This window comes from Thunnus maccoyii, chromosome 9 (assembly GCF_910596095.1).
Source record: "Thunnus maccoyii chromosome 9, fThuMac1.1, whole genome shotgun sequence".
NCBI classification, from domain to species: domain Eukaryota; kingdom Metazoa; phylum Chordata; class Actinopteri; order Scombriformes; family Scombridae; genus Thunnus; species Thunnus maccoyii.
This window is the reverse complement of record NC_056541.1, coordinates 29,469,796-29,486,955: the sequence shown is the minus strand read 5'-3', so window position 1 is coordinate 29,486,955 and position 17,160 is coordinate 29,469,796. Positions and strand designations below refer to the sequence as shown.

The 17,160-nt window shown below is 37.7% G+C and overlaps 1 protein-coding gene across 1 annotated transcript in view; it reads left to right on the top strand.

Moving 5' to 3' along the window:
• hk2 (hexokinase 2) overlaps positions 1-12,619 on the top strand; it is a 46,378-nt gene extending 33,759 nt beyond the window's left edge. The window contains exons 13-18 of the mRNA XM_042420546.1: positions 1,065-1,160; positions 3,403-3,502; positions 3,601-3,784; positions 6,698-6,853; positions 10,145-10,381; positions 10,662-12,619. Coding sequence (XP_042276480.1) covers positions 1,065-1,160; positions 3,403-3,502; positions 3,601-3,784; positions 6,698-6,853; positions 10,145-10,381; positions 10,662-10,806 — 918 coding nt within the window. The 3' untranslated portion in view covers positions 10,807-12,619. The remainder of the gene's footprint in view (positions 1-1,064; positions 1,161-3,402; positions 3,503-3,600; positions 3,785-6,697; positions 6,854-10,144; positions 10,382-10,661) is intronic.
• Positions 12,620-17,160: the final 4,541 nt, after the last annotated feature.

Below are 17,160 nucleotides of genomic sequence, written 5' to 3'. Positions count from 1 at the left end.
ATGATGAATAAATGCGCTCCATTCCTTTCCAGACTTGCGCAACGAGTGTGAAGACAGTCTGGCATTACCTCTTGCTTAAAGGCATTTTATGCAAATCAGATGACCTGTGACTCGTGTTGTTTACATTTGTAGTCTTATTAAATACCCTGCTAAATTAAAAAATTGTGGTGATGCAAAAGTGTGGGCCTTTGACAGTAATTTACAACATGCTTAGTAAATAAGTCTGGCTGTAAAGGCCAAACCCTGTTACCACTGTTTGACCTGTGCACTTCCACTGTGCCTCAAGTCACAAAAATACCAAAAATCTATTGATGAAGCCCAAATAAGCTCCTGCCATGTGAATGCACTACATGTGTCTGCACTTTGATTTATGAAGATAAGTCCAATTATATTGCTTAAAAGGCAAAAGTATGTAGTGAGAAAATTCAGCATTTAAAAAATGTTATATTTTGTTGTTAGTGTGCAAACAACTGGAGAAACTGCAAAGTACTTTAATCAAACCACTTTGTACTGGTTGATCAGAAACAAAGACTGTATGTGAACACATCAGAAAATCACAGTGCATGAGCATTATTAGACTGTGGCTACATTTTAATCACTTTTTTTTACTTTTAGATGAAATCACAAGGAAAGTAACAAGGATGGACAAACATATCAATAAAACGGAAAGTAGACAATGTGCAATGTGCAGGCTCAATGAAAGCAATCACAAGCAGGCAGAGAACAATTATTGACAAGTTTCTTGAAGTTACAGAGGTACAGGTGTTTTGATTTTGATGTGACATTGCAGATTATTCCATGAGATTGCTGCGCTAACAGCAAAGGAAGTCATTCCTACATGTTTGGGGTTTCTGAAGCGTCAACCAGTCACTGGAGCATGTTAAGTATGGGCCAGAGAGCCAGAGCAGCAGGGATGAGATATAAAATGTCAATTTCCCACTAATGGCCTTGTAGATAAATAAGTACCAATGATTATGACGGCTCTCAGTCAGGGAAGGCCAACCAACTTTATAATAAAGAATGCAATCACACACACACATAATTTAATGCTGTCCTTTTTCCAGGGCATTCTTCTGAACTGGACCAAAGGCTTCAAAGCTAGCGGCTGTGTGGGAGAGGATGTTGTTACATTACTCAAAGATGCTGTCCGCTGCAGAGGGGTTAGTACACACATCACAAATACATTCTCAGGAATTTTATTGAGAAACACGGCCTGTGAATGTTGACACTTCAAGAAAATAATACAAAGTTTATCCACAGTAGAGAATATTGATTACACTGACTTATATTTACTCACACTACAACAGTGTGTACCCTGTCTTACATTTAGCCTCCTTTCTCACATTGATTATAACAGTAGCAATCCACCTACCTAAAGATTCACATACACTAGTCAGTGTCAAGGAGTGACTGCAGCAGAGTGCATGTCTCAAGACATTGTAGAATTGCTGTCATTGAAAATGAAGTATACACTGCTCTCAGTCATTTATTTCCTCTTTGTTTGATCATCTCTATTTCCTTATAGAACTTTATTTTAATTACGTTTTCCTAAGTGTATGCCACCAGTCAAAAGTTTTAGGACACCCCCATTTTTCAAGTTTTTATTTAAAGTTTAAGTAGCTGAAGTCCAGTGAATAACCTTAAATGGTACAAAAGTAAGCGGTAAACTGCCAGAAAAAAAAAGTTTAGATTACCAAAAGCTGAAAAATAATGTAAATTTTGGAGTATCAAGTAATGGGTTAACAACTCACAGCTTTCTGTAGCAACGGATGTAAAGTAAGCTTTGAAATTTGATGCAAACAATTCCTACAAGTGTCCCAACCTTTTATTAATTACTTACAAAGCCTCTGTCTGTATAAAAACATGGAGGAGGAAGCATGATGGTTTGGGGCTCTTTTGCTGGATCCAGAGTTGGCGACTTGCACAGAGTAACTGGCATCCTGGACCAAAAGGGCTACCACTGCATTTCTGAGAGCCATGCAGTCCCCTCTGGTCTAGGCCTAGTTGGTCAGGGTTTCATCCTACAGCAACATAATGATCCCAAAACATAGTTCCAGGCTGTGCCACTGCTACCTTGGAAGAAAAGGTAGGCTTAAAATCATGGAATGGCCTGCACAGTTGTCAAGCTAGTTTGGGATGAACTAGACAGAAGGGTGAAAGCAAACCAAACTGCAAGTGCATCACATTTCTGGGAATTTCTGCAGCACTGTTGGGAAGAACTTGCCAAACAAGATTTGATTTCCATTGTAGAAAGAATACCGCAAGTGTGTTCGGCTGTTATATGTGAAGAAGGTGGCTACTTTGATGAGTAAAAAATTTAGATTAAACTTTTTGAAACAAAAAGATTCCATGATTTATTTATTTTTTTAAATCTCTAATTGTTTATTTGTTGTGATTTAATTTCAGTGTACATTAAGACATTTAACAATGTACATTTAAACCTCATTTTGTCTTTTTCCCATGAAATAGATCTTAAGTTGCAAACTTAGAACTCTTTTTATTAATTGTTAATCTGAAACTCTTTCTTAGGTTTCAATGAAGAAACCGCTATTGATTTTAAAAGTCAATAGAGGTTAAATTTAATCAGTCATTCATCTGAGTTAAAGGATGAACCCTTGCCATAACGGGTTAAGTCAGCAACCAGCCTTGAGGGTTACTATATTGTACACAGAACCCCATATAACTCAGGAGATTATCTGGACCTTCCAAGCAGGTTTCAGGATGTCTTTCAACATATGCAGTGTTTATTTATTTATTTATTCATTTATTTTTACCAGAAATCCTTTATTAAAGCTACATTCAACTGTTTTCAGATATTTTGACTTATAGTACCTCTGCTCAGATTTAGGTAAGGTATAGGTATGCCAGGAATGACCTGAGGCCACCAAACACTATGTAGTAATAAGAATGATAAAAGTGTACTAAAAATAACAATAACAAAACAGCAACCAAAACATGTAAAAGAGGAACTAATTAGAAATAAAGAAATACAGTATATGCATATACAGACATACATTTACAATCACGATATTCTGTAAAACTAAAGTAATTATCAGGGCAAAAAAAACAAACTTCTATTCACAAAGTCACCTCCTGTTCTCCAGTGATGAGTGCAAGAGGCTACACCAAACCAACAGGATGAATTTCAGTGCATTTGATATGTAACTACTTAAAATGATAGGCCTGCTATTCGTTAGCAGTCCTGAATGATAGCCGGAGTGGATATTAGTGCAAACAATTAGTCTTGTATTACAATTAGTGTGTTTCCAGTATAATAATTTCCATGTAAGCAATCGTCACTGTACTTGCCACTTTTACTTGTAACAGTTTTAATGTTTTTTTTAATGTGTTTTAATGGAATTGATCGACAGTTGTCAGCAAGTCTTTTGTCACTGCTTCCAGGAATTTGACTTGAACTTTGTGGCAGTGGTTAATGACACGGTGGGAACCATGATGACTTGTGGCTATGAGGATCCCAAATGTGAGGTGGGACTCATTGTAGGTAAGTCTGTCTACTCCCCACCTTCCTTTGGAAGCAAGTCTCTTTGTCTCTTTATAAATATGAAAGTAAATGTAATAACTCTCCGGCCTTTAAATCAGGCACAGGGACCAATGTCTGCTACATGGAGGAAATGCAGAACATAGAAGTGGTGGAGGGTGATGACGGTCGTATGTGTGTCAACATGGAGTGGGGTGCATTCGGTGACAATGGCGAACTAGATGACTTCTTTACCCAGTTTGATCGCTTTGTCGATGATTGCTCTAACAACCCTGGGAAACAGAGGTACTGGATGGGTAATCTACTGTCACTGTATGTATATGAAAAACAACCAAAAAGTGCCAGAACTCACATCAAACAGCATCACATGTAGTCACAAGCACTGTATATTTGAGTTAGAGTATTAGAGAATTAGAGCAAAGGTGCCCAAGACAGACAGATACAGACAGCCAGAGAGACAGTAATATTCAGTAATATTTGACAATAAAAACTTCAGTAACAGCATCAAAGAATTTTGCAGCAGTAAAAGATGTGTGAATTGCACTTTATGGAAGCTGTCCGTTCAGCACCACAGTGCTGCTCTGATACATTGTCTGATTACCTTAAGAATGCAAGACGGAGTCTGAAAGTGCGTTAGAGTTAGTGACACTACTTAGGCAAATACTTTTATGGTAGTGAAGCCCACAGCTCTCATCCTTTTACAGCTACATTGCCCAGTGAGCGCTTTCGAACTTAAATTCTCACAAAATGTTTATAATACTACCTCTCTTGGCAGCTATCTTTTCTTTTTAAGGTTCCTTCTTTTACCTTTTCTCAAGTCTCAGTGTGCATTGGTTCTTGGTGAGATAATAATTAATGGCCATGCATTCCATTGACCACTATATGATATCTCCATGGTTAAAGAGAATTTGAATCACAGACTTTCTTTTCTGGAGTTCCATGAGTATGCATGTGCTCTACATATCAGGCATTACGACCATTATTGCCTTAACGTTTATTAAGGCAATACACAGCAGCAACACAGTCAACCACAACATATTACTAGAACAATTCGAAAACTGGGTGGAACTTTCTGGCACAATACTAAATTGGTTGAATACTACTTAAGGGACAGGGACTACTTTGCGCCTATAGGTAATTACATCTGAGTGGACAAAAATTACATGCAGAGTTCCCCAAGGCTCCATTCTGGGGCCTCTTCTGTCAACATCTACATGCTTCCACTAGCTCAGATTATGGAAAACAACAAAATATGTTACCATAATCATGCAGATGACACACAAATTTACATAACTATATCACCAGGGGACTATGGTCCAAGATAAGCACTGAGTAAGTGCATTGAACAAATCAATGACTGGATGTGCCAGAATTTTCTTCAACTAAACAAAGATAAAACTGAAATAATTTTTTTTGGAGCCAAGGAAGAACAATTAAAAGTTAGATCGTGTTTACTCTCCTGTTTGTCTGTCTTATTCTATTTAAACTTATTTTTACTACCAATTTAACACTTTTTAATTTTAATTAAATGTCTTTTTTTATTGCCTTGTGTTGCTTTTACATTATGTCCTGATGCCTTTTATGCTTAATGTAAAGCACTTACATTAAGCATTGTTTTTGAAATGTGCTATAGAAATAAACTTGCCTTGCCTTGCCTAATGTGATTAAGGCAATAACAGTTGTAATATAAAGTGTGCTGAGTAAGATTAAAATCTTACCAGTATCATCTTTAACTGCATGTAAGATGCGTGTAAATGCTCACTTAGTCATTCTGATAAGATCCCTGGAAGGCAACAGGACAGGGACACCATAGGTGTTAATTAGAGGTAGCAGCATATTCAAAGCAGGACCATTAAAGAATGTTTATCATTAAAAATGTGGTTGACCAGGCCATGTTGCCTAAGTGCTGGTGCTTTTGGGCAGATTTGCTTTTTTTTGCAACACAAAAGTTTTCAGAGTAGTTTATCCAGTAGTTAAAGTAGTTTAGTACGAAGGACCCAGAGTACCAAGAGTTTTGGCAGTAGTGAAATTAAAATTGCAAATAGTGCTAGTCAATTGCCAAAAAAAGAGAAAAAACTAGTAGAGAGCAATGCTGCAATATCAATGGTGTGTGCAGTGGGTGAGAGAGGAATGTTCTGCAAAGTGGAACAGAAATAAACCCAGAGGACATAAAGAAAGTCACTCCACCAGCTTATGTTGCAGAGGAGTCACCCGTTCCAATGATAGAGCTATTGCCAAAGTTCCTATAGCAACAAGGTCCTTTAGAAGCTGCCAACACAATTGTGGGCAGATTCATTGTGCTCGTTGCCTGAGCTGTACTAGAGTTTTATTCCAGCAGTTAATAATAACCTACGATTTCTATTTATATACATTCATTGCACAACAGATCTGCTGTTGGCTACCGGGTCACAGTTGATGTATTCAAACTTTGCGTTAACTCTGCCTGCCCATACCTGTCCACCTTTGATCTTGTCACATCCTCGAGAGATTTTCACTTTGTAGGCTTCATCTAGTTTGTCACTTTCTGTGACAACACATACTACCAAGACATATTACATTATTAACCAGAAAAATAATTGAAATACACTTGTTGTATCAAAAACACAGATGTAACTGTATATAGAATCTGTTATTCAAAAATGAAACTTTTGAAGAGCATCATCACTCACAGAAAACACACTGAGAAGGATTTCAGTATTTCCAAGTCAGTTTCAAATGAGCATTGCCTGCACTACTCAGCATATTTGGAATGCCACATATTAATGTCATGGGCGCTCTTCATGACAAGAACATTGGCTTCCTCTTGAAGGAAGCTGGTCTGGACTGTCTTATGAAATTGTCTTTATGAAATGTCATCGATGAGAGGAGCTGACACCACTGGACATAATTGATTCCAAGCGATCACAACTCCTGATAGTTTCCTCCAATTAAACCCACCTCTGTGACAATTAAGCTCCCAGTATACCTTTGTTTGCTTTCCGAGCTTTCATTCATCAGAAGAGCTTTCATTAGATTTTTTTCTGGGGGAAAAAAAGTGATGATCGATTGTGGAGTTTGTACAATTAAATCAAGTTTTATAGTATGATAGAAACTGTAAACAGTATTATTAGTATGTATGTTGATATTACATTTTACGTTGATATTATTACCAATGTGTGGCTGTGGAAAGTTTTCAGTTTGTGTGTCTTTTTCTCTTAGGTATGAGAAGATGATCAGTGGCATGTACCTGGGAGAAATAGTGAGGAATGTTCTAATGGATTTTACAGCTAAGGGCCTGCTGTTCAGAGGCAAACTGTCTGATCGACTCAAGACCCGGGGCATCTTTGAGACAAAGTTCTTGTCACAGATTGAGAGGTGCGTGTTACAGATTACTCTAGGCTCAAATCTCCTCAGCTCACCCCTGTTTACTGTGTTAACTGTGTGGTAAGAACATAGAATACATGTAAGATTTTGCCGTGTACTCACAAAACCACAATTACAAGACTGGACATTAGTGATGTGTCAAAGCCAAATGAGACCGAATGACATGAGTTGGAAGTTGGAAGTTACATGTAAATATCAGGCACTCTCTGCTCCTCTCTGCACACTTCTGCCAGCCCCAGAGGCTATGTAAACAAACTGTGCAAAAGTTTGGGCACCCTACATAGTCAGTATTTAGTAACAGCCTTCTGGCAGATATTACAGCTTGCAAACACTTTTCGTAGACAGCTAAAAGTCTTTCAGTTCTTGTATTTGGGATTTTCTCCTATTCTTCCATGCAAAAGGCTTCGAGCTCTGCAATATTCTTGGGCCATCTTGCATGCACAGCTCTTTTAAGATCTACCCACAGATTTTCAGTTATATTTAAGTCAGGGGACTGTGCGAGCCATTCCAAAACCTTCAGCTTGCGTCTCTTGAAGTAGTCCATGGTGGATTTTGAGGTATTTTTAGGACCATTATCCTGTTGTAGAAGCCATCCTCTCAGCTTCAGCTTTTTCACAGACGTTATGATGTTTGCTTCCAGAATTTTCTGGTATTTAGTGGAATCCATTCTTCGCTCCACCTGTGCAAAGTTTCCTGTGCCACTGGCTGCAACACAACCCCAAAGCATGATAGATCCACCCCCATGCTTAACAGTTTACAAGGTGTTCTTTTCATGATGCTGCTCCTTTTTTCTCTAAACATACTGTAATGGGAAATTGCTGATTACTCAATAAACACACAAAGAGAGCATTGTCAGGTTATGAAATAATGTAATCAAATAATACAATCAGAAGTATAATGCATCATAGTTCTAGAGACAAAGATACATACCACCTAGCTATCTTTTCTTTGTCTGAAAGGTTTGCACTTAACCAGTCCCTTAAATGCTACTACTAATTTAAGACATCTGTTTACTAACCTTACAGGTCAGCAACCAACCCTCAGATAGAAGTCAAAAGTTCAGCTAACCTAGGAACAGTCTTTCTTCACGACCATATATGACAGTACATAAGCATGCACCAAGTAGCATCACAAAATAACATTACTACCATATTAAATTAAGGACAAACCACACTATCCTCTAAAGCTTATCAGTTTTACACATAAACATCTACATAACTACAGTTTATCTTATCACTGGCTCAGGTAAGGGTATAACAGAATGAACTTAACTGTTAAACACACAACTGCCTCATCTTACACAGCAAAGAACTAAGTTTAGAATAGACATAGCACAGAGGAATTTAGAACATGTGTGAAACACAAACTAACACTAAACTGAACTTAAACACTATCTGAAACATGTATGATATATTCAAGGAATACATCAAATGATAACCTATTATTCAGTTTTCTTTTACAATACCTTTGCTCATTGTGGCCCAAAGAGTTCTATTTTAACTTCTTCGGTCGACAGCACTTGTCCAAAATTCATCAGGCTTCTGTAGATGTTCCATTGCATATTTTTGACATTGGATTTTATGATGAGGATGCAGGTAAAGTTTTCTTCTACTGACTCTCCCATTAAGGTCTTGTTTGTGCAGTGGAAAGGTGCCCCACCACTCCTGAGTCTGCTAAATCTTCCTGCAGGTTTTTTGCAGTCAAATTAGGGTTTTGATTTGTCCTTCTGACCAGCATACGAGCAGTTCTCTCAAAGAGTTTTCTTGATCTTCCAGATATCATCTTGACCTCTGCAATTCTCCTAAACTGCCATCTCTTAATTAAATTTCACACTGTGGAAACTGCAAGCTGACAACACTTTACTATCTTCTTGTAGTCTTCCCCTGCATTGTGGGCATCGGTAACTTTCATTTTCAGAGCTACTTAGACCCATGGTTGCTGAGTGTTGGCAAAAGGTTTGAAGAGTCAGAGTATTTGAAACTGGCACCAGCTGACATTTCCTAATGTTGACATGACTCAGGCCTAATGAGCTGATTGAGGTCTGAGACCTTGTAAAAAGAATCTGAGACTTCAGAACTTAAGAATACAACTGTATCTCTAATCTCTGAACACCTGTCTGGTGTATAACTTTTTAACTTATGTCTGGTGTGTAATTGTTCTTTTCTAAGGTGTATCGAGCCAGTACGACTCCAAATCCACAGTTACAACTAAATAACAATGCGGCACCATGTTGTGGTGTAGGGCTGTATTCATACAATAATAAGTTACTTTAACACAGAATTCAAATTCATTTAAGTTCAATCAAGTACAGTTATCGTGCATTGAGTAAACCTTCAAAATGGGACCCATTGGTTTTCCAATGAACTGTGTTACACTCAGACACATTTGTCAACATGCTCAATATGTAAATCTTTGGGTGCAAAACTGCCAACAGTCACAACCTTTCAAACATTTTTCACCAGTTCCTAATATTTTACAGTCTGACTGACGAATCGATTAATCGAGAAAATAATCAACAGATTAATACAATGATGAAAATAATCATTAGTTGCAGCCCTAATCCTAAAATTAATTCATTAACAAGTACATTCTGAAATGTATTTGTGTAACCTTTCAGAGATGTTAAATTTAGCTTACAGGTGCAGCTACTGAACTATCAGTTCTCAAACACATTTGGACCACAGGGGGCCAGACTGAGTTTTACATAGATACCAGGTTTCCTGAACATGGACCAGGCAGCAATCAGAGATGCACAGCAGCTCACTCATGCAAAAGGAAAGATGAAAGAAACTGTTTTGAGTGAAGTAGGTATTTCAGAAAACATGCTCAAGTAATTGAGAAAAAACCTTTAAGCTCTGCTCCAAGGCAATAACTGCAATAACTGAAGAGTTTTATTTCTAACCATGATGTCCTTGAGTCTATAAAAAATGTTCTATTCACAGAATCACCTCAGTTATCTCTGAGCTGCAATGATAAAAGTACAAAAAAAAAAGCATCAATCTGTGAAGAATCCTTTCAGGAAAGAAACTATTTCAGTGCTGTAAATCAGTTAACTAATTAACTGCTGCACATCTTTTAAGATGATGTACATGATAAGGTGTTTTTGTCCACCGCAATAAGTGGACAGTCATATGACCTAACCTTGCAGTAGCAGTGATTCAAAGTTATTTAACTTGCTTTAATGACAAAGTCCTTTTCAGTACAGTAGGTGTGTCAATCACCCGTTGATTAAGCACACCTATCTCATGTGTATAACCCCCATCACTCTCTGTGATCCCAAAGTGACCGCCTGGCCATGCGACAGGTCCGCTCCATTCTGCAGCACCTGGGTCTCACTAGCTCCACATGTGACGACAGTGTACTGGTGAAGGAGGTGTGTAGTGTGGTCTCCCGCCGTGCAGCCCAGCTCTGTGGTGCTGGTTTAGCTGCTGTGGTTGACAAGATACGACAGAACCGCAACCTGCAGCAGCTCTCCATCACCGTGGGAGTAGACGGCACCCTCTATAAGACGCACCCTCAGTAAGAAATGTTTTTTATGTTTTTTAATGTTTTTTTTCAAACATCGTTCAAGGCTACATAAATTGACTTAAATCCAGGTTCAGAAGTTTTCAATTTAATGAGGAGTTTCCACAGTTACTGCCTGTGTTTCCATCCATTTGAACAAGGTGTACATCAAAGAGTACAGAGAGAGATTTTCAAGTAACAATTGTTCAAATTTAGGTACCCCTTTAAAAATCCTTCTGTTGTTCTGCTCTTTCCCCTCTCAAATCCCTCCTACCCTGCCACCTTCTCTCCAAAGTTTCTCCAGTATCATGCAAGAGACATTGCAGGATTTGGCACCACAGTGTAAGGTGACTTTCCACAAGTCAGAAGATGGAAGTGGGAAGGGAGCAGCATTGATCACTGCAGTGGCCTGCAGGATCAAGAGTGGAGGGCAGCACTGAATCCCTGTTGGTGGACAGGTGGAACCAGAGCCACTATCACTGATCTTATATACCAGGTTACACTGAATAGTTAGTTGAATACACCTTGGTCATATTAAGTTCTGCAGTACTGAAATGTTTAATCTGAATTATTTTGTGTTTGTGGGTTGAACATGCACATATGAGAAATGCATAGTTATGGTGTGAGCTGAGAAAAATTACCTTCAGAAATGACAGTTTGTGTGCAAGAAGAGTTGCACCTTTTGTGAAATGTGACTTACAAACCGTGGGGCTCATTTTTTATTCTCAAACTCCCAGGTTTCCTCTTAGCTTGAATGATGGCTGTGACCTGTGTTGAGTTTCTAAACATCTGCAGAAGTAAAGTTTATTTATACAGCTCCCTTAAACATCAAATATCACAAAGTGCCACACAATAAAAGACAAAAGCACAAAATAAAATTGAGCTAAAAGAAAATTCTAGGAAGTCGGAGCCACTACTGGGCGGTAGAAGAAAATCGGAATGCTAAAAAAACACAATTTCATTTGTAAATGATCTGGGCAACAAAAATGATTTTTACATTTATATGTTCTTCCATAATGCTTTTTATAGTTGAGCTCCATCCTGTTATAAACCAGAATAAAATGGTGCTAGTTTGGAGTATACTGTAGTCAATTAGAAATGACTACAGTATACTCCCGACTAACACTGACAAAGACCAAATATATAATTAAAACCAAAGCTTATACATATGTTATTTCAGCACAGGTCTAAAGTCTCCTGTCATATGGTCTAATGACTGTAACAAACTTATTCTGATACAATGAAAAAAGAAAGATGTACCAAAATTAAACAGTACATTCTGTACATATATTTGACGAAACTTACATTTGACAAAACACATAGACCCTTAATTGCTTACCTGGAGGGGAAGTTAAATAAACCACATTGGTCAAAATGTAAAGGGCCAGGATTAGTGGAACTCCTGGGGCCGGGTGGTTGTGGGAATAGAGGGTAAATGGGGTTTGGTTCTACTCTTTATAGCCTTGTTTGTGTTATTTTATTTATTTTTTTTCCTTTGTATTAAATTAATTTGTTTTGTCTTTTTTGGATATTGCATTGTTTGAAGAAAAGGAAAGTGGACTTTAATCTATGGAACCTGGTGGTTCTGCAAATGTCTGTAAAGGTCTGTAGCTTCAGAGAGAAATTCAGATGATTAACAAGTCAGAGGGTAGTTCAGTTGTGATAATCTGTTGCTTTCCTTGAAATAATGTTTTGTTAAAGCCATAAACGACATCCAGTGGTACAATCACAACAGTCAGTCTTTGTTTGTGGAACATATGTTTTTTTGGAAGAAATGTTATTAAGATTTGCACCAATACCAAAAATATCCCAATACTATATCCAATGGCAAAATGTTTTTACCCCACTGATTACACCATAATGTTTGATTCAAATCTTTTCGCTGTGATCTGAAATTAAAACTGAAATTTTTCTTTTTGTTCTGTTGTTTTTTTTTGTTCAGTTGTTTGACCATGTCTGATTTAGTCATTATTAGGATGCCTGCTTTGCAATGAAAAGGCACACTTATCCTCCATACTTATTATTCTTATTTTTCTTCATATTCTGTATAAAATTTTGGCAAGTTACGTTTTATGACATTTTTGGACACTCTTTGTCCAGACCTAGAATGTGTGATGTTGAAAATTGCACCAATCTTTTTTATTATCATCTTACTCCCACAGCTTCCACTCTACAATTCTACTTATAGTGCTGCTTTCATAAATAATTTCATCAACCAAAGACTGTCACAATAAAGTTGACCTTGAAATCTTACTGTTCACCATTCAGTGGAAGTCATTTTTTCTTGTATTCAGGCGAGCGCAAGAATAAAAGATTGACATGACAATTTCTGTCAGCCAAAAAAGATGTCTCATTGTCTGGTACAGGCAAACTGTTGCAAAAGTCATCTGCTCTACCTGAAATGCAGACATGATAGTTGTTTTATTTTGAAAATTTAAGGTGCACTGAAACTAGCTACGAAGTTATACTAAAGGAATACTCTCAAACAGCTGTCACAGCAGCCAGTACTGTCTGCAAGTAAAACTGACTTACGTGTCCAGTGAAAAATTATCCTTATCTTCTCTGACTTAAGCTTTGTCCCATCAGGAAGAGCTGCACAAATATTTGCACATTTCTACTTTATTATTCTGCTTTCTCCCTTCAGTGTTCTAGCTTTCTTCTCCCATCACCTTCTCTGTTACACTCTGTTTCTCTGCCAGTCTGCCACCTCAAGACAACTGGAAATATCCCACTGCTGCTTCCTTTACTGCTGGACAGTGCACCAGCAGGCCATGCTGTCAGCAGCACACCCACTAAAGCCCAGAGGGGTGATCCGTAGTGCACACAACTAGGATTACAACAAACGAGTGTGATTTGCAAGTGAGTGACAATCCTAGGATTTTCATTTCATGACATACCACACCGTCATATTTTACTCATGAGTCCTATGAATAAAATATGTACCATCATGGAATGAGAAACGTAAAGCATACAGGCTAATCTGTTACACTGCCATACCTGCCCCAGATATCATAAATGTTGCAATTTAATCCGGAAGTCTTTATTTGAGCCCTTATGTTATTTGGTACTGGTCTATATTTGAAGAGAATTACATTTATGAAGAGCATATTTAAAGAGTTTAAGAAAACACAGGGACACAGGGGCCCTTTATTGCTTACTTGGTGGGAAAAGTTAGTTAACCATGGTGGTCAGAATGTGAAGAGCATGGATTCGTAACTCTCCTGGGGCTTAGTGGTTGAGAGAATACAGAGGGCAAAAGGCGGAATTAGCTCAAGTCCTTGTAGTCATGCTTTTTTTTAAATGTATTTCTCTGTTTCTCCCTGTTTGTCTTAAGTATAATTGTACTTCCTTCCTTAAGATGATGTGTATCTGATGTAAAACAGAAAAGTGGACATGTAAAGAGTTGCATCCAGTAGAGAGAGTTCTGCAAAGGTCTGTAAATTTCTCTAAGGGGAAACTTTAAATAATTACTGAGCCAGAGGGGGATTATTTTGTGAGAATCTGTTGCTTTCTTTGAAGTGCTGTTCTGTTGAAGCCATAAACAACAACACCCAGTTGTATAATCACTAAAACCAGACTTTCTTGTGAGTTTAATACATTTTAATCTAAGTTATGCAAAAATAGCATGAATATCCCCTTACTGTATCCAATGGCAAAACATTCCATAAAAATACATTACAATGTTTCATCTGTTTGATAGAGCAGATGGAAAAACATTCATAAGCATAAGAAAACCATATATTATTGTAAAAGAAAAAAGTGAGCTTTGCTATTCGCTCCTTTGAGAACACTTGACATTTACAGAAAAATAAGAACAGGATCCAGCCGGTGAGCTTTGAGCTGAGTCTGTTCCTCCAGCAGAAGATTACCTGCTGTGCATTTAAATTTCTCCTCCTCTTCAATTTAGAGTGCATAATATGCAACCTAATCAGTGTTATTCTGCTTGGCTTTACCTAACACCATTATCACTATGGTGATGCCTTTGGTTCTTTGAATGGCACATGCCATGCAAGGCAAGTTGATGAGACACACTTCATAGAAATGAGTGAGATTCTTCTTCAGTTGAAATGTAGAAGAAACAATTTACTTGGAACTAGTAATTAGGGAAATGTGGCATTAACTAGAGATGTATTATCTGTTCAGTATGCATGTTCAGCTTAAGTGCCACTGCACCACATGGACCAAATACATTACAGTTTCATTAATATGGTTACTAAAAATGGCTGATTACTGTTCTGTCCTTTTATATATATATATATATATATATATATATATATACACACACACATATATATATATAAATAAATCAGTGGAGGCTGGTCCATAGAGGCAGAGGAGGTTGATCCTCTATTTTTTGAGAGGCAAGAGGAAGATCAAAATATAAAAAAAGAATATTTGGTTGAAATAAACCATTACCAAATCTCAGTATTATTTATAAAAATCCATTATTGAAATTCTGTTTAAAATGCTTCAACAGCACCTACAGGGCAGGAGGAGGAAGGAAAGTCTGTGTGAAGTGGTGGTAGGGGGCAGAGGAGGACCATGGATGTATAAAGAGAACTGGAGCCAATTTGACATAGCGGCCAAACCGTGTAATTACGTCACGTGATGCACACTGGCCCAAAACGACTTTTTCCCATAGACTTACATTGTGAAAGAGACGTCTGTAAATCAGCGGATGAATTTTTCTGAGTGTCACAACCCCCGCGAAATGACTTGTCTCACTATCAGAATTAAATCCGTTTGGTCCAATCACATTTCAAAAGCCTAGAAGAGCCGCATGATTGAATTGTTTTATCCCCATTCAAGTTAGCCGGAGGGCTAAACCGGAAGTGTGGCCACATGCGGCCCAGACCACCTCCGAATGTGGTCTGAGTGATCGGATCTCAATCCGTCCTCAATGCATCTTGGGTGCGTTTACACCTGTATTTAGAGCTGTCCACTTGTGATCGGATCACCCGAGAAGGATGTTAATACCTGGTGTAAATAGGGCCTTTAATTCTTTGGTGGATTCATTTAGCCAGGGTTGCGGTTCTTTATTTGACTTTTTATCCATGTGGGGGGTGACTAAGTCCAGGACAGACTGACAAGTGTGATTAAAAAGAGGGACCGGCTCCTCTGTATTAAAATGAGGATGAGAGGCAGTTAAAAATGCAGTAGTAAAAAGCTCCGAAAACTTGCTAGCAGACATAGAATTAAAAACACAGTGGCGGATGGGTGTACTGTGATTAAAAGGTATAAAACCACATTGAATAAAACTGCTTTATGAGACACACAGATATCCTTAATCTCAAAATTGTCGGGGCTGAGACCGCTGTACAGAACTAGGTAAAGAGTATGACCCTTGGAGTGTGTGGGTTCTTGTATTGTCTGTGTTAGGTGTCCATAAAATCAGTTACAAATGTCTGAGAAAGGCAACAGATATGGATGTTAAAATCACCTAAAATGAGAATTTTGTCGTACTTTGACATGAAGTGGGATAGTAGCTTGGCAAACTCTTGGATAAAAACATTGTTTGGTTTGGGCAGTCTAAAGTAAAGTGAGTGAGTGAGTGAAGACCCAGATTTCTCTTCTTTAAATAAGGCAGGGCCTCCCAGACTCACACTTGATTGTCATCCCATTGATTGAAACACCCAACTGTAACTTCCCCTTCAAATGAAATGACAATCCTAGAGGTTCACATACTTTTGCCACACACAAATATGTAACATTGGATAATTTTCCTCAATAAATAAATGAAAAAGATGAAAAAAAAAGATTTTTTTTTTTTGTCTCATTTGTTTAATTGGGTTCACTTCATCTAGTTTTAGGACTTGTGTAAATATCTGATCACGTTTTAGGTCATATTCATACAGAAACAGAAAATTCTAAAGGGTTCACAAACCTTCAGGCAGCACTGTATATCTGGTCTTACAGCTGTTTCTATGGTTCCTGTCATCTAGCTTCTTTCCAATGCTATATAAAGTTTGAGATTGTTTTATATAATTCTTCAAACCAGGTTTTTTTTATTGTGACAGGTAGACATACTACTGTGTTGAAACGTCTGTTTGCACAATTAAAGGCTGCAAATTAATCAGTGTGCTCCAGTGCCTTCTGTTTTTCGAAATGACAATTCTATTTTTGAATGTTGACTAGCACAGGTAACCATTGCCTCTATATACAATACATTAAAGGATAAGGCTGGCAATTTTTCATCTTTATCTTATTTTCAACAAATCTCATGTGCAGAGCCAAACCAACAGTGAACTGATCCCACTTTCAAGTATTGTGTGTGCATCCAAAGCCTGATATATCTTATTCCTCTGTGCCGTAGACTTTTGTTGTTGTCCAAAAACTATTAAAAACACGTCAATGAGCTACACTGCTGCACTGGGTGACATGTTCCTTTGCCCTGAAGACTATAGTTACCGTAGTTTGTTTAGAAATGGCTCCAAAGAGTAACAACAGTGATAAAATAGTAACCCTATGGAGAGAAGTTCCTGCAGAAGCAGACTGTGCATGCGCCATAATGCGGTTCTGTTTACAGAGCTTCGCTAGTTTGTTGTGCTACATATCACAACCTCTTGTCTTTGAACTACATTGTAAATTTCTCTAAGAACTTCAGTGCAAAGTCAAGTTTGTTGAAGAAAATGTAAATTCAGAATTTCTTCAAAAGCTCAATAAGTTAATATAACAAGTGTTACAAAAATGAACAGAAGAAAAAGATCAGTATATTTTTAGACCTCTTCAAAAGAAGGTGATGAAATGGATTATTATATCTTTGCACATTACCTCATGATTTCTGCCCAAGTTAG